This window comes from Myripristis murdjan, chromosome 22, assembly GCF_902150065.1.
Source record: "Myripristis murdjan chromosome 22, fMyrMur1.1, whole genome shotgun sequence".
Taxonomy (NCBI): Eukaryota; Metazoa; Chordata; class Actinopteri; order Holocentriformes; family Holocentridae; genus Myripristis; species Myripristis murdjan.
In genome coordinates, this window is record NC_044001.1 from 9931090 (window position 1) to 9953101 (window position 22012).

The following is a 22012-nucleotide window of genomic DNA, read 5'->3' on the forward strand; positions in this document are numbered from 1 at the left end:
CTACAGAGATATGGCACACTTTGGTTCCCAGTTAGCAATAGCTCATATTATTGCTGCTCTTCCACAGAATAAAATCTAACCTTTTAGTGTAATGTTATTATTATCATCATTATTTTTTATTGTGTGCGTCATCTTTCAGATAGACAATCTTTGGCATGGTGCCGACTCCCAGAAGTCCTTGCGGGATGTGTCGGGGTTTTTTTCTACTATGGTCGCGTTCCAAACAAGCTGGTTGGCCCCATCCTCAGCCGCGAGACAGATGACTGCGATTGCGGTTTGAGTCCGTGCGGCGTCTCGTGCTGTCACGGCACGACGTCTACGTGAGGCACCGTGCAACGAAATGTCACGTCTTAAAAAAAAATCAATCAATCAATCAACCAATCAATCGATGCTTAAAACGTGACGAGACGATTGTGTGTACGATATACAGGGCGCGTCCGTGTGCTGTGATCCGCGAGCGAGCTTTAAAGACCCTGCCGCGCGCGCCCGAGCTGTTGCGAGGGGGGATCGCGTCGTGAGCGCGCGCGCAGGAAGGCTGATCGTCGGAGAGAGTCGCGTCACGTCACGGATCTGCAGCGGCCGGGAGAGATGCTGAGGTGACAGGGAGAAGGAGAAAAGGGACGATCTCTCTCTCTCTCTCACACACACACACACACATACACAAACACATTCACCACTCCTCTGTTGTTGTTTTGTTTTGTTTTGTTTGTTTGTTTGTTTGTTGTAATCACCGGCGCCACAGCCTCGGTCTCTTCCAATGGACTGTCCGTTCGCTATGGGATTACGCTCGACGTTATCGCCACCGCCTCCAAACGTAGAGGATTTTTTGTAACCACACCCGGCTCCTCTTCGGATCAAGGATTGGGAGCAAGGACCCGAGGTAAGGGCGCAGCGGCCGTGCGATGCATCGACCCCCTCGGCTTAATATTTACCTCCCTCCGCTCGGACGGCGAACGGAGCCGCTGCATGCACGGAGTTTGTTATTCTGCATGTTGCCAGAGCTTAACCTCCTCCATGCCGAGGCTCGGGGGGAGCTAGCGTGGCCTGTGGACGGCCAGTGTGCGTGGACGCGCCTGGGTAAATCCGCTGTGGCAACCACTTCCCCATGCAACAGCTCTCCCACCACCACCACCACCAGTCCCACAGGAGAATACTTTGATTTTTGCAGACTAACAAGACAGCTGGCATATTGAATGTATTGGAAACAGCACTGCAGCCTCGCTACCTGTCAGGTTCAATTCAAAGCGACGCATCACAGGTGTTTGTTATTGTTTCTTGAACCCCATATTGCACCTAGAAAGAGGCACTGTTGAATTTTATTTTGAGTATGAATTTAAAAAAAAAACAAAAAAAAACTGCTCCTGAGGTGACAGCATCACTGACTGCAGCATCTCTCCCTTATGAAAGCACACAATCACTGGCATGAGTCTAGATTTTTTATTTACTGCCTCATCAGTTTATCTTCTGCACGTTTCTCCTGACTCTAGCACTTGCATCCATGCTGGGAGTTGGAAGGAGAGAAAGAGAGAGAGAGAGATGAGAGTAGGGCCTTCCCGGGCTGGCTCCTCTCCAGGGCTTGTCCTGTACACACAGAGCAGACACTAATTTTATCTCTAGCAGGGGTCCAGCAAATCTTCCCTGTGTGGCTACAACCGGACCGGGACACACGGCAGCAAGTAATGGATCAGATTAGAGTGGAAACGGGGCAGAGGTTCGTCTTTAATGATGTTTGTTAGCCCACTTGTGTTCAGCTGAGCCGTGTGTGTGTTTGTGTGTGAGCAGGCCAGCACGTGCATGTTGCTGTGCAGTCCTCATGCACATGCACACAAGTTAAACACACTCATCTCTCAACAGAAATAGTCAATACTGTTTCCCTCAATATATACACATATGTATGGTGATGAAATGGATGTACAAATTTGTTCGAGCGCAGGAGCCAGAGGAATCATCTGGGACGGGGGGTTTCATGATGCTTCCCGGAGCTGTAAACTTGCAGTTTCCAGCATTAGCAAAAGGGCAGAGGAGATGACAAGCTGCAGTCAGCAGATGAAAATGGCACTGCACCATCGTCACCATGGAGATGTTGGGGTCAGGAAGCATGATTCACGATGAAACAGGAGCTGGCTGTCATAGATTGGTTTAATTCTTGCTTGCATTTTTTTTTTTTTTTTTTTTTATGATTTGCACCGTGCTTCTCTGTGAGGTGTGAACCGATGGGGTGTGTTTTGCATGTGTTTGCATAGGACGTACAGTTAAGTGTGTGTCAATGAAGTGGCTGTAGCCTGATTACTTGCAGGTTGTAGCCTGTCGTATTTTGCTGCATTTTGTCCCACTTAGGCAATTTTAAAGGGTGGGGGAGGTAAAGAATCAGTGTTGTCCTAACCAGAGTTTTGACCCAAAGTGTCACCTTACAGTTGTAGTACAGGTCTAACTTGATTGACTAAGTGCCCTCCTTCCATCTCTCCCTCCCTCTATTCCTCATTCAAAAGCACACACATATCCCACCTTAACTATATAATTACTGTACATAGCTATTGGATAAATGTGTGATAAACAGCAGCTTCCCCTCTAACCATCCCCTTAATGAATTTCATGCACCTCACTCTACTCAGTCTAACTCTGCCTGGAAGGGGCATCTCACGCATGGCAGCGTAACGGTCTGAAAAAAAATAAATGGTTATTTCCCCCCACAAGATTCTCACATGAAACTCTTGAGGGAAAACACAAGAGTGCTGGGTGACCTTGAGGTTCTGGCATGGGACTCGATGCAGAGGTTATTTAATCACAGTGTTTACAGCGAGTTGCAGATCTCCAGGGTTTGAATCATTTTGCAAGGCATGTTTCTTTTTTTGTCGTTCACAGTGTGCTTGCATGTTTTTATGTCATTCCCAATTAGCATATCATCAGAAATTCCACTCATCTCTTTACAAGACATCCCACGGCTCTCACTCGCTTTAGCTTTGTCTACAAAGGCGTGCGGTCCCGCAGATGCTATCTGCACATGTGAAAAATATGACTTGGTTTTTTGCAGCTGACATTGAGGAGAGCTGCAGGCAAAAGAGAGACTTTTGCTGCTGTAAACATGCCGGATTCTGGCTGTGAATTTAGCTTTGGTGTGTCTAGCTGTTTTCAGAGCTGCTGGCACAAAGCAAGGTTGAAGGCAAGATTCTTCACATTTCCTTCCATTTCATATTTCCCACTTGAGTTCAGCCAAATATGTTTTTTTTTTTTTTATTAGTGTAAATGCAGAAATGAAATTATACTGTTTTCTTTTATTTTTGGACATGCAGCTTCTATTCATTTCTAAAGGGAAATCACTATTTCCTTGTTTTTTTTGTGTGTCTGTGTGTCCCTTATTACTTTTCTGGTGAACAAAGCTTAATGGCTGCTGCTGTCATGGTCTCATTTGAAACTTTCCTGTCATCTCTGTGTTGGAATGATGCTGCTGCACCAAGGCCACCTCGCTCCGGAGCGTTAACCTTGTGCCGGGTTTCATGTCTCTGTTATCTAGTCTAACCATGCCTGCCCTCTTGTTGCTCGCAACCTCATCCTGGTGCATGATGGGATTGATTGCCTCCTTGATGTCAGGATCATGCCCTGTAACCAAATAGCTTTTTGAAGGCTTGTTGCATAACAGTAGATGCCGCCGCGCTGCGTGCAGAATGATGAATCGAAAGTCAGGTTTGCCGGGCCTGCTTCGTGTGTTTGAAACCAGGCAAGAGGAAGTTGCCAGCTTGTGCTCTCCTGAGAGATGATTATCTATGACAGGACTGTTGCATAATAAAGGACCACAGACACAGCTTTTCCAGAGGAAACTCCGTTTGAATCGAGTTGTAGAAATAGCCTACTATTTGTGTGAGGAAAGCTTTATGCAGCGCAGACAAAAACAGATTGGAAATGAATTGTTGAAATGTTTTATCATTCATTTGTGTTTGGTAGCATTGGGTTGTGGGATGTGGGTTTTTCAAGAGGTGGGTTGGGACCCTGAGGTGGATCACAAGCTGTGCTGCTAGGACAGTGGACTAAGATTCACTTATTTATTATTATTGTTAGTTTAATTGCATGCAATACAGCAAAGAAAACACAGACGCAATACTTTAATTTAAAATAGACAACAAACAATGTTCAGGAGGAGCCAAGAGGTGCCCTGACCTCCTCCTAATACACAGAAATATAAACAGGGTTAGATAATTATGTAAATTAACAAAAATAATACAAGGAAACAATATCAAATTACACAATAAAGCTGTTTTAATGAAGGAAGATGGTGAATACAAATGTGGCTCACTCAGCTGAATAATTCAGATGGTTCATATGAGCCATGTATAAGAGATTTCTTTAATAGATGTTTGCAAGATGTTTGCTTTATTGAGTGATCTTACACTGGGCAGTAATTGAATGTTATTATTTGTCTTATTGCAGCCATGTTGTGCAGAAATACCAATTATAGGGTTATCATTGCACATCATTCTTTTGTCCAAATTAAGGATAAAAATACCTAAAATAATGAAAAAAGTGAAATAATGAAATACCTATTATTATCTCACAAAATTAAATCTGAAACACATTAGGGAATATTGTCTGACAATTGTCTACTATAATTTTTTTACTACCATGCAGTTCAGTGTGATGAACGTCAATTAAATATCTGATTTTGCATACATTAGCAGATATTGTTATATTTCGATATGAACATAATTTATCATTGTCATGATATTAATTTTAGACTTGTGGACCGGCGGCCTTTTCGGAGCGTTTTCCCTGCCCTCCGCCCTGTGCATGCTGGGATACGCTCCAGCCCCCCCGTTATCCTGATTAGGAACAGAAAATGGATGATATTAATTTTGTCCATATCTCCTACATATTGGGTCATCACTTCATTATAAGTTAAGATTTGGGCTGGTGACTCTGATTTGGTTGAGAATTGCTGGTGCAGCACGTTGTGTGTTTTCTGAAGACGCGGGGACGGCAAAGATGAGACTTAAGAGCGCCTCATTCTTAGCATTGGCCCTTTAAAATATAGCCAAGGAGCCACATGGACTTCACTTCTGACACAAAAAGCAAAGGCTGTAGTGATACCACTGTAATTTTAGACTCAAATTATGAGAGTGAGAGTGAGTCAGGATAGCCAGAGCAGCTGTTTTGGTAGCAGGTGTGGCAGCTGCAGCTAAATCCATGTATCAGAAACCCCCCAGCCCTTAAACTGGGGGCTTAACTTTCCCTAACAACTGGAGATACTCCCTCTTTTTTTTTTTTTTTTTTTACATTTTCTTCACAATCCAGAGCAAATTAGCCAGTGTCAAGCCAATCGGTGTCTGTGTCTCTCTTGGGCCCCTGTAGGGTTCTTCTGCAGGGCCCAGATGCCCAGGCCAATCTGAGGCTTTTGGTTGCTCTGAGAACAGCGGTCCTGGTCCACCAGCGGGATGAGCGGCGGAGCGGAGCAAGCTGACATCCTAAGTGTGCTCGCTGTGGTCAAGGAACGATGGAAAGTGGTAAGTGACGTGTTCTTTTGGTGACAATGGGCGGTGTGTTCGTCCAGCCCCATCGCCGCCTGCCCCGTCCTCGTCCCCGTCCCCGACCCACCAATAACAACGCACTACAACGTTCGCTTTGTTCCTCCAACAATGGCTTTCCCTGCCTGTGAGTCCTTCTCCCGTCTCACCTGTGGCTTGGACAGTTTGGGGTCGTGTCTCTCTGTCCAGGTAGTGCTGCTGCAGCATTGCAAGGAAGATCCTAAAATAGCCTGCAGAGCTATTTGTGGCAGTGCAGTGTGCTATAGGCAGCGGCAGTGTTCCCCCAGGGCCCATGTCTCCCACTGCTGTGCCAGCCCCGGTGCCATGTGAGGTTGTTATTCCTAACTGGCAGCCTGGCGCCACTTCCTGTCTACTAAGAAGGCGAGTTACATAACAATGCTGCAGCTAATCCCAGAGTTTAGCTCTTAGTGCGACACAAGATTGTGTATGCTGAGGACAGTGAAGGACACATGGGAGCTTATGGGAAACGAAAGCACTACTAGTACTCAGAGGTGAGAATAAAAGTATATTAGGGCAATTCGACATGAGAGAGCAAAACAGAGAGCTTGCTAAACTCAAGAATGAACTGTATTGGCGACTATAAGACTTTTCCTAGTTGTCAGAAGTGCAGAGACACAACAACAATGCAGTTTTACAGTACATGGCTCACTGATAATGGGACATCACATTAAGGGATAAAGGGACAGTGCACTGAATTTGCCCCTTGATGTCCTCATTGCCATGGTGACAGCACATGGCTGCCACCACCAGCAACATATATACACACTTCCTATGCATATGTAAATATAGTTCCATTGGCCTTGAAAATCCTTGAGAATTTGTGGATTTCAGAAAAAAAAAATGAAATAATGAAATAAAATTGAAAATGAATGGTAAACCTAGATTTTTTTTTTTTTATTCATTAAAATGTAGCAGCCAAATTGATCTTTGCTCCGTAGCTTCATTCTGGCATCCACCTCACATGATCTTTAAGAAAACTGTGATGGAGCTTTGCCCCGGTGATTTGCCCTGATCTTTATTTGACAAAATTATCCAAACAGGACACTGATTTTTTCCCCCTAAAAAGGCCAATTTTGAATCCGAGAATTTCACAAAACAAGATGTCGATGGTCATTGAAAATTCTTTGAATAGTCCAGGCAAGTTTGGGTCATCAGGTTTTCATGCTATTGTCCATTTTCCTCTTCCTGTAGGTGAAGAAGATCGGGGGTGGTGGGTTCGGGGAGATCTACGAGGCGCTGGACCAGCTGACCCGGGCCAGCGTGGCGCTGAAGGTGGAGTCGGCCCAGCAGCCCAAACAGGTGCTGAAGATGGAGGTCGCCGTGCTCAAGAAGCTCCAGGGTGAGTCGAAATGGATTCGGTGGATTCAGTTACACTTCTGAGATTGATTCTCACTGGCTTGATGATGTGAGCTACTGATTGTCCCAAAAGTGCACATCCTGTGTGTTGTCTGCATTCTCGGCAGGAAAAAAAAAAACAAAAAACAAATGCCTCAAGAAGATGAAAGTTTTTTGATTGCTCCAGGAAGGACAAGACCACAGAAACACACAGAGGAGCAAGCTAAACCTAGCAATGACTTGCTTGTGGTGAACAAAAAGGATAGCTTGTGTGCATCCTTAGCAGGCTAGAGTAATCCCTGCCTCTGAGACCAGACATAGATCATCTGACTCATCTCAAATCACAGTTTGGCTCGGTTCAGGTTATTCAGTCTCTGCAGTTCAAAATCATCCCCCTGGAAGAGCTGATATTTTGTATTTCACATCTCATCTTGTAATGTCTAAGGATCGCGTTTTTGAGATGGACCTCTGACATAACGCAGACAAAAGTGACAAGACACTGAAACAGGAGACGTAGGCGATATGCGTGTATGCCCGGACACTCCCAGTTTCTCACACTAGAGGCAGAGGATCAACAAAGCAATTAGGAGAGATCCTTCGGGGGGGCATTTTGTTTGCCTTCTCTCTCTCTCTCTCTTTTTTTTTTTAACGTTGTCCTTTCCCCTCCCCTCCTCCTTCCTGGCTTTTTACCACTCTGCCTTTTTCTTTCTTCGCTCTGAGAGGAAAATCAATGGGCTGGGATCATGTTTGCTGTCTAATGGCTGCGGCCTGAGGCATTACGGTTCTGTTGCTTCCTGAGGGAACGAGGATGTAACCTGAGATGAACCGAGCCCCAGCCCCCAAACGCAGCTTACCCGCCCACTCTCAAAGAATAAACATCCACCCGTAGCCTCGTAAAGAGGCAAATAGGCCACATCCTGCTAATAATAGGGTGTTTTGTTATTTGTTTTCCATTGTTTTATTGGGTCATTTTGACTTATGGTACCCCTGAGGCGAGAATTATTCTTGGTGGTGATGAATTTACATAGGTATGCAGTCAAGACACGTCAAAGAAATGAGGTAAAACAATGGGCTTCCACACAGTGGTTTTGTTAGCGTAATTACTTGCATGTGTGCTGCTGTATGGAAATGTGCAGGCTAGTTTCTGTGCACTATTTGGCTGTGTGCTGAAGGGCTCCGGGGTGTGGCCGCAGTCAGCCTGCCAGTGCAGCAGTGTCCCCACAAGACACACACAGACAGCTACTTACACACACACACACACACAGACATTCATCCACACGTGTGCGCATGATGTTGTGATCCATAAATCAGCATGGTAGTCATACAGAGAAGCTGCTCTCCAGGGAGGGGCGGGCACTGAGCTGTGGTGACCGGAGAGGGCAGGGGAAACATGGACACACACACACACACACACACGTCATCATGATTCATACAGCATGTGGCATCTCATGATAAAATGATGCCAGTGATGTTGCTCAGTGTCTGTGAAGGAGCCACCTGTTCTCATGAGCCCCTTGTTCTGCTTCTTCCCTCTCTCAGGGAAGGACCACGTGTGTCGCTTTGTGGGATGTGGCCGCAATGATCGCTTTAACTATGTGGTGATGGAGCTCCAGGTGAGTGTAAAGGGAGAAAAACAGCATGAACACGAGAAATGTCAGACACACTACATGTATTATTTTCAGCGTCATATTCCACACAAGAAGTAGGAAGTGGCATGTCAAACCATCTTTATGCATTTGCTGTAATTTAGTTTTGGAGCATCCACAGAAGATCCCACTAGGTTTTTGTTTTTTTGTTTTTTTGTTTTTTTGAGAGCTTTCTGGAACTGCAGCGGCCATTTATCTATTTACAATAAGATCATCCACCATTGGTTCCCTAATGGAGGCCAGGTGGCCGCAACATGCTGGGTCTATGTTTTTAATATTCCTAACCATGTGTTAATAAAGGCTTTTTATCTTTTTGGAAGGAGACAGTGTGCTTTGGAAAATATATAGCTTGAGGATTTGGCTTATATTGATCACCCTCTCTAATGCATACTCTTAGCAGATTTCCCCAGTTTTGTTTGTTTCCTGTATCATCAGCTGTGTTTTAAATTATTATTCTTGTTGAGCAGTAAGCCACAAAAAAAAACAAAAAAAAAAAACTTGAATCAGGAGAAGCCAGTTAACAAAATCCCCCAAATTCCCTGTAAGATGTGATTAATGTACCTGCTTTATTTAGCCCTCCAGATGTAAATGAAGACTATATGCTATAGTTAGCTGGTCTCCAAATATATGGAGCAATGGTAGAATAGACCATCAGACAGGGGAAAAAAAAAAAAACAGTATAAAAAGTGGTGGTAGTGTAGAGATGCAGGTGCTGCAGATTATTCAAATATATTGCCTACTTTGCACCACAGAAAGCATCAGTTTAGGTTCTGTTTTTGCATCCACTCCCTCAGGTCTTAATACCCCAGTCATCATCACAAATTTTCTGAATCTGATCAATGAAATAAGAGATTTTAAATTGTGGTCAGTGTGGGTTATATAGCCAACCTCCCTCCACAAGAATAATATTATTTTTTATTCTAATTCTATTTTAGTACAGCCATGCAGGACATATGATCTGTCATTTCATTTTTTTCACTGTTTTGACATGCAAGTAAGACAATAATAAATAGGCTGACTATTGGACTAACATGCACATTGGGAATAACACCAGCGACATGACAAATGCTGGCCTTCAGCAGGCTGTACATTTTCACTTAGTAAAGGCCTTGTTTTATTGTGAAAGCCCAATTGGCTCTTAAAAATAATGCAATTAGGCAAGACTGTGGCTCCCGTGCGCACTTATCTTGTACCCGGGCTCCCTCCAGGGCCGTAACCTGGCCGACCTGAGGAGGAGTATGACCCGGGGAACCTTCAGCATCAGCACCACCCTGCGTCTGGGGCGCCAGATCCTGGAGGCCATAGAGAGCATCCACTCTGTCGGCTTCCTGCACCGCGACATCAAACCAGTGAGTCTCCACAAAACTGGGTGTGACGGAGAATTGAGACTAAATAAATGCATTTCCCATTCCCCATTCCCTGACTTCGCACTTCTCTGTTACTCATAAATATTCCGGGCACACAGGAATATTTTTTATTTCTCTTCCGCGGTCAGTGTTGCTTTGAGCCTTTCACTCTTTATTATTGGCTGCTGTTTGTTGCTGATTCAGGAATTTAGCTTTTTTTTTTTTGACTGTGCACTTAACTGTAAGTTGGCTCAATGTGACTGTTGGCTAAATGCCTGAGATATAATGGAATGTAAATGTCTTCTGTCTTCTGCACTGCCGTATTAAATTATTTTCCATCATATAATTAAGTTATCCCCTTGAGGATAAATTAATGTAAATACTCATAACATTTGATTGGATTTATTAGTGTCAAATGCATTTTATGTTTTCTCAACCGTTGCTTTGTTTTCACCTTCTTTCTTGGTCTCTGCTTCAGTCCAACTTTGCCATGGGTCGTTTCCCCAGCACATGCAGAACCTGCTACATGCTGGACTTTGGTTTAGCTCGCCAGTTCACCAACTCTTGCCAGGAGGTCCGGCCTGTGAGTGTCCTCTTCTGTTGTATAGTTATATAGTCAGCATAACGTGAGCAAGTATTGTTAAAAAATGTCTAATGGACGGAGGATTTTAGAGGATCTTTTTCATTTCTGTGACACATTTGGCTGTCGGTCTGTGAATTATCTGTTTGTTTTTCTTTTATTTTGCAATATCCTCGGATGACTTATGTTAAACACACAAAATAAAACGTTTCCGGAAACTGCAGATTCAGCTTGGGCCTGGCCATAAGCCCGTTAGACTGTATCAGCAGTAGCATTTGATTCTTGCGTCTGTGTTTGTGTTTGCCAGCCCCGGCCAGTGGCAGGGTTCAGGGGAACAGTCCGTTACGCATCTGTCAACGCGCACAAGAATAAGGTCAGTGTCTGTCCCGCGCCCACAGCTCTTGTGTAATCTGTGATGCTGTCCCACATGGGAGCATTCACGAGTTGGTCCCCACAACTTTTCTCACGTCAGCGTTGTTATTTGTTTATAACCTCCATTCTGACAATCAGACGTAATTGATCTGAGAGATGGCTCGATTGTAATGTTAACAACTCAACCCTGACGCAATTCTGCAGGAGATGGGTCGTCACGACGACCTCTGGTCCCTCTTCTACATGCTGGTGGAGTTCCTGGTCGGCCAGTTGCCATGGAGAAAGATCAAGGACAAAGTAAGGACAGCCAATGATTTCCGTCCCTCCTGGAAACAAAACAGCCATGACTAGGTGGTGTGGGTGATGAGAGGTAACAAGTGTGTATATTTTGTGTGTGTGTGTGTGTGTGTGTTCATTTCTCAGGAGCATGTGGGGAAACTGAAGGAGACGTACGACCATCGGCTGATGCTCAAACACCTGCCGGCAGAGTTCAGTGTGTTTCTGGACCACATCTCCAGCCTTGACTACTTCACCAAGCCTGACTACCAGGTGATACAGAAATCTGTGTGAGGCTGTATCAAGGAGGCCTAGTTTGTCTGATTCTGCAAGGAAGCGCTGGTGGAATGATTAAATAGGATACGTTTTCTGCTGCTCGAACACAAAATGTGTGCTAGTAACGGAGAGAGGAAGAGCTCAAACGCCTATGAGACGTGCGCTTTTGCGGGGGGAATATATTTCTGGCACCTGCTTGTGTTGTAACCTGTTTCTCTGTGTATTCTGTCATCTGAAATTGCATACATGATCATTATTTATCTCGTTTTGTCGCAGCTGCTGATGTCAGTGTTTGACAACAGCATGAAAACCTACAACGTAGTAGAGAATGACCCTTATGACTGGGAGAGGACCGGCACAGATGGCACCCTGACCATCAACGCCAGCGCCACGACACCCCAGCACCACACCCGCCTCACTCCAGCACACATGGCGTATGTTTACAGCGTTTTACCAGCTCTTTAAACCAAGGCTGAGATCAATACACTTTGAATGGCAGTCAGTTCAGGAAGTAGTTTTTTTTTTTTTTTAAATATTGGACTGCTTTTGAAAAAGAGGTTTTTATAGTCAGTTTCTAAACCTAGAATGGATGTTGTTTATTGAATAGCACATTCCTTTTATATTATGAATTAAGTAACTTGACCCCAGCCTTGGTTCAAATTGTTCTAGTGGGTTCTGAATGCCGGTGGATCCATTTGCCAGTGACTATTTATTGGTACTGCCTTTTACAGTTTTTTTTTCAATCAAATTAATGTTGATTGTGCTCTTTGCCCTCCAGCATGGCGAATGCCTCTCTGATTCCCGGCGACCTGCTGAGGGAGAACACAGACGAAGTCCTGCAGGATGAGCAGCTCAGCGACGGGGAGAACAACCCCGTTCCCGACCGCCTCCCAGGCTCCCCCGTCCTCCCCCTGCGCCACCAGGAGGCTGACGTCTGGGAGGAGCTGGACCGCAACCGTAACCGCATCAGGACTGCAGTGTGGAAAGTGAGCTAAACATGAACACACACACACACACACACACACACATAGTGCATGGCTGGGATGCTTGCTAGAGAAACGTCAGTACAGTACAGGCTCTGTACAGTATCACAGCCCATTTGTGGTGATAATCCCTCGTTATTTCTTAATTTCAGAGGAGTGGCGTGGGCGTTGTGTGAAAATTCACAGCTAATGTGTGAAGACTGACACTTTGAGTTACATTTTCACAAAAATAGCTTCCTTTGCTTCCTTTCTTAATGCAGAACAGCTCAATAAAGAGCAGACATGATTTGTAAAAAAAAAAAAAAAATCCACAAGTGCTGTAATCGGTGGTGAAAATTACACACAGGTATAGAGGAGTAAAATATGTTGTCTGGCCAGAATTTTCCTCTCAGTGTTCACATTGTCTTGGCAGTAGTGCCATGAGAAAAAGAGACCATTAGGTTTTAGATATGAGTGTTTTCTCAGTGAAACTTCAGCTGGCAAAGGGTGGCGAAGTGCTGCTTTCCTCTGTTTCATGTCATTAAATGATTTGACTAAATAATTTTAAGTGTTACTTTGGGCTTTGGAAACTTGAGATTGGCCTCTGTCATTACTTTTGACATTTTACAGGCTAAGTGCTGATAAATTCACCAGGTTGACCTAAAATGAACATAATGATTACTTGCAGCCCTAACTGCATTTTACTTGTGTGACACCTGTTGTAAAGTTTCCCTTTCGAGTTATTAGTATCATTTTAGTAGGGTTTTGTCACCCTGAAGAACTCAACACCTCAGCTGAAATTCACCAGTTCATGGGGCGCCCCGGTGCTGGCTCACCTGGCAGAGTTTGTACCACATAACAAGGCCCAGGTCCAAATCTGAGCCAACCCCTTTGCTGCATGTCATCCCCACTCTCCCCCTGCCTTTCCTTTCTCTCTCTATTATCACTATTGATTAAAGCAGAATTGCCAAAAAATAAAAAAAATCTCTAAAAAAAAAAAAAAAAAAAAAAAATCTGACTTGTTTGTCCAACAAGTCTCTTGCACAAACTAATTGACATGTTCCCACAGGCGGCCACAGAGGAAGAGCATAGCAACAACCAGGGCCACCAGAGCCCCTACGCTGGGCCAAGCCTGGGCTCCCCAGTCAAAGTGCACTCTGAGGTGATGGCCTCAGACCGTGATAGTCCCCTGCTGAGAAAACTCCGCAACATCCATAGCTTTGAGCTGGAGAGGAGGCTCGGCCTGGAGTCCAAGCCCAGTCCAGAGCGCTTCCTGGAGGCCTGGTCAGTGATCTTATCAACTGCTTCGTTCTGTCTTCAACAATCTTCCATTTTCCTTGTGATATAACAGAGACCTGACTGATTTAATCTGTCTTTCCAGCTCATCAAAGCAGCAGTTTGGCCAGCAGCAGCAGGAGAAGGAGGCTGACGGGGTTGCAGTGGTCCCAGTAGCTCAGAGCCAAGTCGTCCCTGCTGGGGAGCGTCCGGAAAGGGTCTGGCATTATGATGAGGAGTTCCTGTCTCGCGGTGGCTCTCCTAAGCCAGCGTCCCCTGGCTCTCCGGAGCAGGGTGAGGGGGCAGCCAGCAGCGGGGGCTTTGTGGCCCTTAACCTGAGCTCTGGCAGGCACGATGTTGACTCGAGGGAGTGGGTAATGGTGGAGCGGCCCAGTGGCTCCCCCGGGGCCAAGGCTACCACCAGCCCTTCAGAGGAGGATGAGGAGGAGCCGGAGGTGCTCCAGCCAGGGGAACAGTCTCCTGGGTGGGAGAAGGGCAGCCCCAGCCCTAGCTCTGGCAAAGCTAAACAAGAAGCCCTGGCTTCATCTATTGGAACTGCCAAAGTGGACAGGCTGGAGCTCAGTGTGAGCCCTGCGGGGAACCTTCCCCCCATCACTCCAACCAGCCCAGCTGAAGCTCTGGCAGAGGGAGTTCTCACTCAGGTAAGCCCCTTCATTTGAACATCACCTCATGACATGACATACATGATACTGACTGTACTCAGCATTTTACAAAGTTAAAAAGCTGCACAGAGTCAGAGTTCTAGCTGTAGAACTTCAATGCAAATGTCATACCACTATTAGAGTGCCACCAGCTGCATCTTGCTGTAGTTTGAAGCAAAATGTTACCGCTTTATGTGTGCTCGCTTCTTTGCTTGTGTGTATTTGTTAAAAAAAAAAAAAAAAAAAAAGATATTCCTGACACAACTGCAGAGCTTTTCTCAGATTTAGGCAAGAGGAGAGAGTGCTTATGGCTTTGAAAACTCACTTTGATTTGCATTAGATATCATGCATATTCTGTCTGATTTGCAGACACTCATTTGCGATGCGTTTGGTTGATTTTTTTATTTACTTCACGAATCAAATGGTTTGTTTCTGAAATCTGCTTTGGTTTCCTTAGATTAAATGATTTGTTTGCTCCTTTGCTATCCATAACCTCCAGTACTCAAACATTTTCACTGAGCCTGGATTCCTGCTCAGGGAAGTCCCAACACAGACCGCTTTCACCTAAAGCATACAGCAACTTAAGTACAAGAGGAATGACGCTCACCCTCCCTTACCACCCGAACTACTTTTTCTTAGTTCGAAATGTTCACTGCCATCCCCTAATCCACCACTACCCCTCCTTCTCCTTCCCTCCCACCCCAAAACTGTCTTTTTGATCCCTTTGTCCTCTTTTGGCCAAACTACACCTGTCCTGAACAACTCTACACTGCGCCACCCACCACTGCACCCTTCCTGTCCTTCCTTATGACGCCACCTTCCACCCTTTCACCCCCTCACCTATCTCACAACCCCTCCTCTCTCCATCTCCCACTTCTCTCCCTTCCCTCTCCTAGCTCCCCACCTCTCCTCCGTCCCTGCCTGAGGAGGTTGCGGTCCGGACATCCAGCCCCATCCTCCTGCGCTCTCCCAGCCCACACACCCTCCTGACCACCCTGTCGGACCCGCTGCACCAGCGCCAGCCGCCGGGTATGAGGCGCAGCCAGTCTGCCGATCAGCCGCCACAGCAGGAGCGCCCCTCCTCCTCCTCCTCCTGCCACGCCTCCCTACCACTACCGCCAAACCCCGCCCCCGGCACCCGCTCGCCCGGCCGCAGGAAACTGCCTGCCATCCCGGCGGGCGCTGCCAACACCAAGTTCCCCTCTGTCATACGCATCACTCGCGCCCAGCTGCAGCAGGTGACGAGCCACTTACGCTCCTGTGACACCACCGAACCCCGACCTCACCCATTCAGCTTCTTCTTCTTCTTCTCTCTCTCTCTCTCTTGCCATGCGCCAGTTGTCAGCTGCTGTCATTTTCTGTTCTGTTCTGTTCTGTTCTGTTCTGTTACGTTGCTTGTGTTCGCTTCTTGTTTGGCTTCTTTTGTTTTGTTTTTTTTTGTCAGCTTGGTAATTGTGTTGTTGTCAGGCACCTCTCACCAGAAACCAGGAAGGGCATTGTGCAGGCCAGACAGAGCATGCGTCAGATGTGTCCTTGTCTCTGGAGTGGACATGTGTTCTTGTGATCTTGACTAGGGGTGTGTGTTTGTCTGATTGTGGCATGTGTGTTTGGAATGTGGAGTCATGACTACAGGTTGCATGGTCTCTTTTGTTTCAGATCGTCTTTGTCTTCTCCCTCTTTCTCTTTCTCTCTCTCTCCCTCTATTTGTTTCTCACCCTCTCTTCGTTGAAGCCCCCTGCGAAGTTGCGTGAACGTTTCCTGTCCTACTTGCCGGTTTAGTACTCACAGCTTGACTGACACTGCCATAGCACTTGTGTGTGTCGGTCTGATAATGGTAGCTATGGCATTGCATGCTGTTGCCAAACTAATCTCCATTTAATACCCCATATTATAAAATTCTTCTCTTTTCACACATCTGTATCCGTCTCTTGCTACAGAACTACAGCACAACTCGACATGTTGTAGTCTATCAGCAACAGGCGGTTGACAATTAGAATATTACTCCTATTTTGTTGTGTGGTTTATTTCTAGTGTAACACCTGTTTGTCTTTCTCTTCCCTCCTCTGCTCCTGTGTCTCCTCCTTTCCCTCCCCCTCCAGTTGACGGCTCAGCGTCCCTCTGGGCTGTCCTCTCAGTCAGGATCGGACAGTGCTCCACAGTGCCTCCTGTTAGAGAGGCGTGCTGAAGCTGATGCTGAGGCTCAGCAGCCCCAGGAACACGCCACAGATGTCAACTCCCCCCAGGATCATGAGCCCACCCAGCCAGGCACTCCCACAGACCCCCTGGCTGAGACGCTGGTCAACGGTGACAGCCACACTAAAGCCCATAGCCCCGTGCCAAGCCGAGTTTCTTCACCGCACTCCGCCCATTCTCCGCGCTCGCCGTCCTCTCCACGCTCCCCTCACTCCCCTCGCAGCCCCGTGTTTGCCAATGGCCACCTGTCTCCCCCCGTTAATGGCCAACGAGACTTAAGCAACGGAGCGTTCCCCAAGCTGAGAGACCTTGAGAATGGCTGTGGCGTCGCTACCAATTCCTCACAGCCCCAGCAGCATGTGCCAGGAAGGGAGGGGAAGGGGGAAGGGAGCCAGGCTGCGGAGGAGACCAGTGGCCCCGCCTCCTCCTCCCCTGCTGCCCCCCGTAAAGACCCTAACCGCAGACACAGCCGTATCCCTGTACTTGAGCCCTCCAGTCTGCTGGAGCCCCCTCCTCCAGGTTCTGCTAAAGAGAAGCTTTTGCAGAAGAAGGCTAACCACCAGGGCCCGGTCCCCTCTCCCACTGCCTCTCCGTCCCTCTCCGATAGGCGTGGCCCCATGGTTGCCTCCCTCCCCAGGGACCCACTGTCCTCTGCCTCAGACCGCTCCCAGGAAGAGGATTCCCTCCTGGGCTCTCGCTCTGACCGCCAAGGAGACGATGCTCCCTCCCTCTCCTCCTCCTCCAGCCCCTTGTCCCGCAAGAGCAGGATCCCTCGTCCTGTGAATCCCACCCCTGGTCCTGAGCAGCTGGCTGCCCAATTCCTGCCACGCCCACCCCCTGGAAAGCCACCCAGCCGCCCCACAGTGGAGGGCAGGTAACTTGATGAACAGCTGCCTTGCTTTCACATGATATGCGGACCTTTATTGTTCCCAAAGCATTTGTGTTGCTTTAAGCAGAAAGACCATAAGACAGCATATGTGAATAAACAAACAGTCAGTAGCAAGTGTCCATATTAATAAGCGATTTAGTCTCATATTCAGCTTAAAATCCTGTTTTTCTGAAAACAAGTGAGAAAATGTGCTTGTGGAGTGAGATAAACCCACGTGTTTCCAGTGCTAATCATCTTGTTTCCAGAATTTTCTTGAAATCAGGGTCTTTCTAGTAGTCACTAATTTTACTTTGTTTCAACATATTTTTGCAGTGCATGTTTACAGTGCCAAGACTGTGTCCATGAAATCCCATATTGCCATTTAGCCACTTTATTAAGCCGCTTTGATGAAGAATATATGATTTGGCCTTATTTGTAATTTGTCTTGCTTTGTGCACCTAGGCTTAGGCGTTACCGCATCCGAGCTGGCAGCACCAGCGACTCAGACCTCCTTACCTGCCTGGCGCAGCTTATGCATGGTTCCCGTGGCTCCCCCCTTCACCACCGCTCTTCTGCCCAGCACGGCGGCTCCAGGATGGGCATCTGTAGTCTGACAAGCTCGCCCCACCACCACCGCAGCTCCAGCGCCTCCCCGCGCAGCTCCTCCTCCCTGCAACGCTCCGTCAGCTCCTCACCCTCGCGCTATGAACACCGTGGCGGCGGGGGAGGCGGCTGCCTGGGTCGTAGCCGCTCACCTCCCAGCTTCTCTGGCTCGCCGCCTCCCCGCCGCTCCTACCCCCACCATCAGGAGATCTGCTGCAGCCGCCAGGCCCGCACAGGCCCCTTCCACCTGTCAAGGGGAAAAGGCTGCAGCCGAGAGGGCAAGTGCTCCAGCAAGCTGAGCAGATAGTTGCCCACTGGGATGCTCTGCCACAGCCACAGCAGAGGATGGGAAGACTACAATCAGTATGGGGAAGACCACAGTCAGGATGAAGGCCTGAGTCTTCCTGCCCAAGTATCAATAGACAAGAATTGTTTCCCTTTTTCCCTGTCAGTCTGCACCTCACCTGTGTCTCCCCACCTCACACTGTTCTCTTCAGTCCTTCCATTTGCACAGTTTTTATGTTTTTCACTCATTTAATTGCCTAATTGTATGGTACCTAATCAAACAAGGGATGTTGACATTTCAGGCTATTCAATTTAAAGAGCTTACCATGTTATAGAATAAACTAGAACAGCTGTAATACTACACAAAGTGATTTCCTAATTCAGGAAGTACTCTAGTAACTCAATAGTTGAGCCAGTGAACTTATAAATCAGCTCCCTGTTTGTTAGTCTTTGATGCACCACGATATATAGTAATCCATTCAACCCCATTATCAATGCACTTGTTATACTGATGGAATATCAGTGTAGCTGATCACTACTTAATTAAATATTGGCCTGGGGTTGACTCAGTTATCTCTTCTGCTTTGATTTGGAGATTGCAGGCAGGGTATACTTTTTACTTTATATACTATATGCGAATGCATACAGCCAGAATAAGTGTACAATAGTATTTATTAAAATATTATTTATTTTAATGCTTAGCAATGTTTAACGGAGGGGATTACTCTAAAGTGATCCTTTATACAATCATGTAAAGTGTGTGAAGACACACACCTACTTGTGCCTACTGTGTTGCTAAGGGAGAATCTGAACGTCACACTGAATGAATGACTGAATTACAGGTCAGAAGTCCTTAGAAGTGCATCGATGTAACATGTTTCTCAACTCCGTCCTCCCACTAGTAGTAGTGTCTGTAAACCTAAACAACACAAGGTACATTTGTTATAAACCAATTGAATCAGCAATGATAGACACAGATGTTTGTTTCAGCGTGTGCCTTGGCACTTTGGGCAGCTTTGGTGTTTTTGTGATTATAAAAAAGGGAGCCAAAAAACTTGACCTGTAGTGATTTGTGCCAGTGGTTAAGACAGCCCTTCTCACCTGGATCCTAACCGTATTCTTTTAAGGAAAGAAGGGAGCAGCAAGAATGTGTGTAAATGAAACACAATTTGAGGAACAATTTACTTGAAGTCAGCATAACTGTTATCTGTGCAGACAAAAGGAAATATTTTAAGTGAAATGTTTAGTTTTAGCTGTCCTGTATGACCTTGTGATGCCAGGTCAGTGTCAGACTCTCAGATAAAACGTTGAACAAATGTGAAATCCAGACCTCAAGAAACTAATGTCAGACGATACGTATGCCATATGTATTTCTCACACCAAAATGTTCCATGCCTCTGTGGGTATTTTTTTTTTTTTTATCAGTTTCTCTTGCGGTAGAGAATGTCTTTTATAATAATGACATACTGTATGTTTGTACACATGGCAATAGAACCATTGTATTGTTTGAGAACCACTCTTTAATTTATTTCACATTCCTCACTCAAACCTTCCTCTACAACCTCCTCTTCCCACTCCTCTGCTTGTAAGATACTGTAAAATAACTCCAGCTTCCAGTGCTACTCTTTGCATGCTCTACAGAGAATACAGACAAAAAAAAAAAAAAAAAAAAAAATCAGAACAAACTCTTAAGTAAAAGCAGCATACCAGTTACCATCACATGCCATTTATCTTGTGAAGATTACAAACCGAAAGGGATTTTCATTTTCCTGTTGGGTGAGCAGTTTAATTTCTATGAACCTGTATATTCTCTCTTTTCCGCCGAATCTCAATTTTCTCTCGCTGTCCTCTTCCCGTTTGTTCTATAACAGTAGTTTTCTGCGCTACCTACTTTGTCTTTGGACGACTGTGTAGCTTACAAATTCTGGACTGTATTTTTTGATCGGTGCGACTGTCTGAATTCCATCTGGCATACATAATGCATAAACAATTATCCCATGAAAAAGAGAGGAATAGACTGCTTTATTTTAAGCACTTAAAACGACATGGGTTGAAAGACTGACTGTCAGTTATGGTTGCACATATGGACAAAAAAAAAGATCAAATTGCCAGTATTTTGATATGTTTTGCAACTGTGGTTTGAATTGCAATATGATAAACATTGGAGTATGTTGGAGTGCTTAGGATTTCAATGGGCACGTTGCTTTGTAGATGTAAAAATGTGCTGTTTTGACTCATGCAGATCCTGCAGGTACCTACGCTAGTCTCACAGAGCAGCTATGATGACTCATCCTGAAGGCAGACAGTGTTCAGTCAGTCAGCTGCCTTAATGTCTCCTCTCCCCCCCCTCTGTGCATAGCGAGGGATGACTGAGCCTTGTCTGTGTTGGAGATCATTCCACTATTAGGCCAGCCAAGCCTTCTGTCAACTGTCTCTGTTTTTGAGTGGCGTGTGCCACCATGCCTGTCAGTGTGTGTGGTCAATAATTACCACTGAAATCAACGCAGGATTCTGCTGTTAGACTGATAGTATTGCTCTCGCAAAGCTGCGGTTACATTGGAGAGCTCCCTGTTTATGTTTTTTTTTTTTTTTTTCCTGTGAGAATGTGTCAACTATTTACTGATTAAACTGGTGGAAAGTGAGAAGTCGCGGGTGCAGAATTTGGTCGTATGATAATTGTATGCCTTCTTCCAGGCGCTTGCAGATTTCCATAAGTCGCCAGCAATCAATATTTGAATTCTCCTCTTTGAACTCTCAATTTCAGGCGTACAGATTTCAAGGTATTTCAAGCTTTTCCAACTTCCGAACGCTGTTGTGCAGACTTTTAATATATACCTGTAACCTGTTCAAAGTAATTATTTAAGCAAAGTCGTTATTGTAAACCATAACTTATTTGCTAACGAGCTTCAGTCAAAGGGAGGCACAGACACTAAACAGTGCTGCTGGTTTTAAAGAGAAGATAATCAGATTTCTTCATGGTTTTCTTTATTGTTATTGCACAATGTGGTGTGTAGTTGTAGTACTAGTGTTGCCCTCCAGATGAGATTTTTTGACACTTTTCTGAGTGGCCTGCTGATAGCAAGGTGTCATATAGTATATAGTAGCTTGCCTGTATCTATAGTCCAGTGAGGTTGCTGTGGCTACAGATACCCATAGGCCAACAGAACAAACCAACCTTTTTTTGAACTGATAGTCAAGGTGGAAACTAATGAAAGCTTTGGTGTGCACTGGCACACTTGTCATATGTCATAACATTGGATTAATTGTTTATAAATTATAAATACTGGACAGAAATTATTTATTGTCACAGTTGCTAATTTGCCCATCCATCAGTATGACTTTGTTGGATGTTTTTTTGTTTTGTTTTATTTTATTTTGTTGCTTTGTTTCTGAATGGTTGCTATTTTTGTGTTGTAACGTATGTCTTGGTTTTGAAATGTAACTGTACAGTCTCAAGGAAAGAATGTAACAAGTGGAAGTTTTTGCATTGTACATAACTGTAATTATTTATGTTTACTCTATCATTTGTATCATATCAATGCCTTGTACAGTGTTTTTTTTTCTGTTGGTTTAAAATTATTTTGTATTTTATTTTTATAAACTGGTTATAAATAAAATACTCATTCCGCATGCAGACAATATAATATCTCTTGATGTATGTTTGTGTTTGTTATTAAGTGGTGGTCGTGCGTGTTAGGCCACAGCAGTTATGCGTTATATAGTTAGATATGTCATTTTTGTTTTTGTTTTATCATTTGGTCTCTGAGATGCATGTGCGGCGCTCATACGTCATTGGTAA

General features: G+C 45.5%; 1 protein-coding gene and 1 long non-coding RNA gene across 4 annotated transcripts; one reads left to right on the top strand and one right to left on the bottom strand.

Annotated features, from left to right (window-relative positions):
• The first annotated feature begins 203 nt into the window (after positions 1-203).
• ttbk2a (tau tubulin kinase 2a) lies at positions 204-21847 on the top strand. 3 transcript variants are annotated; one of them, XM_030082036.1, is made up of 16 exons: positions 204-880; positions 5341-5492; positions 6726-6873; positions 8409-8482; positions 9724-9864; positions 10340-10444; positions 10749-10814; positions 11018-11110; positions 11237-11362; positions 11642-11799; positions 12144-12351; positions 13397-13611; positions 13709-14264; positions 15161-15502; positions 16364-17331; positions 17788-21847. In XM_030082036.1, exons 2-16 carry the CDS (start codon positions 5424-5426, stop codon positions 18233-18235), a joined length of 3717 nt encoding a protein of 1238 aa, XP_029937896.1. In that variant the 5' UTR covers positions 204-880; positions 5341-5423; the 3' UTR covers positions 18236-21847. The 3 variants fall into 3 exon arrangements, with proteins under 3 accessions (XP_029937896.1, XP_029937895.1, XP_029937897.1); XM_030082035.1 differs by lacking the exon at positions 204-880 and having other exon boundaries at positions 5147-5492; XM_030082037.1 differs by lacking the exons at positions 204-880; positions 15161-15502 and having other exon boundaries at positions 5147-5492.
• LOC115380812 (uncharacterized) lies at positions 4085-5859 on the bottom strand. The gene is made up of 2 exons (XR_003930367.1): positions 5663-5859; positions 4085-4811 (listed from the first exon to the last, which is right to left on the bottom strand). It is a non-coding gene; the product is annotated as an uncharacterized LOC115380812 (long non-coding RNA).
• Positions 21848-22012: the final 165 nt, after the last annotated feature.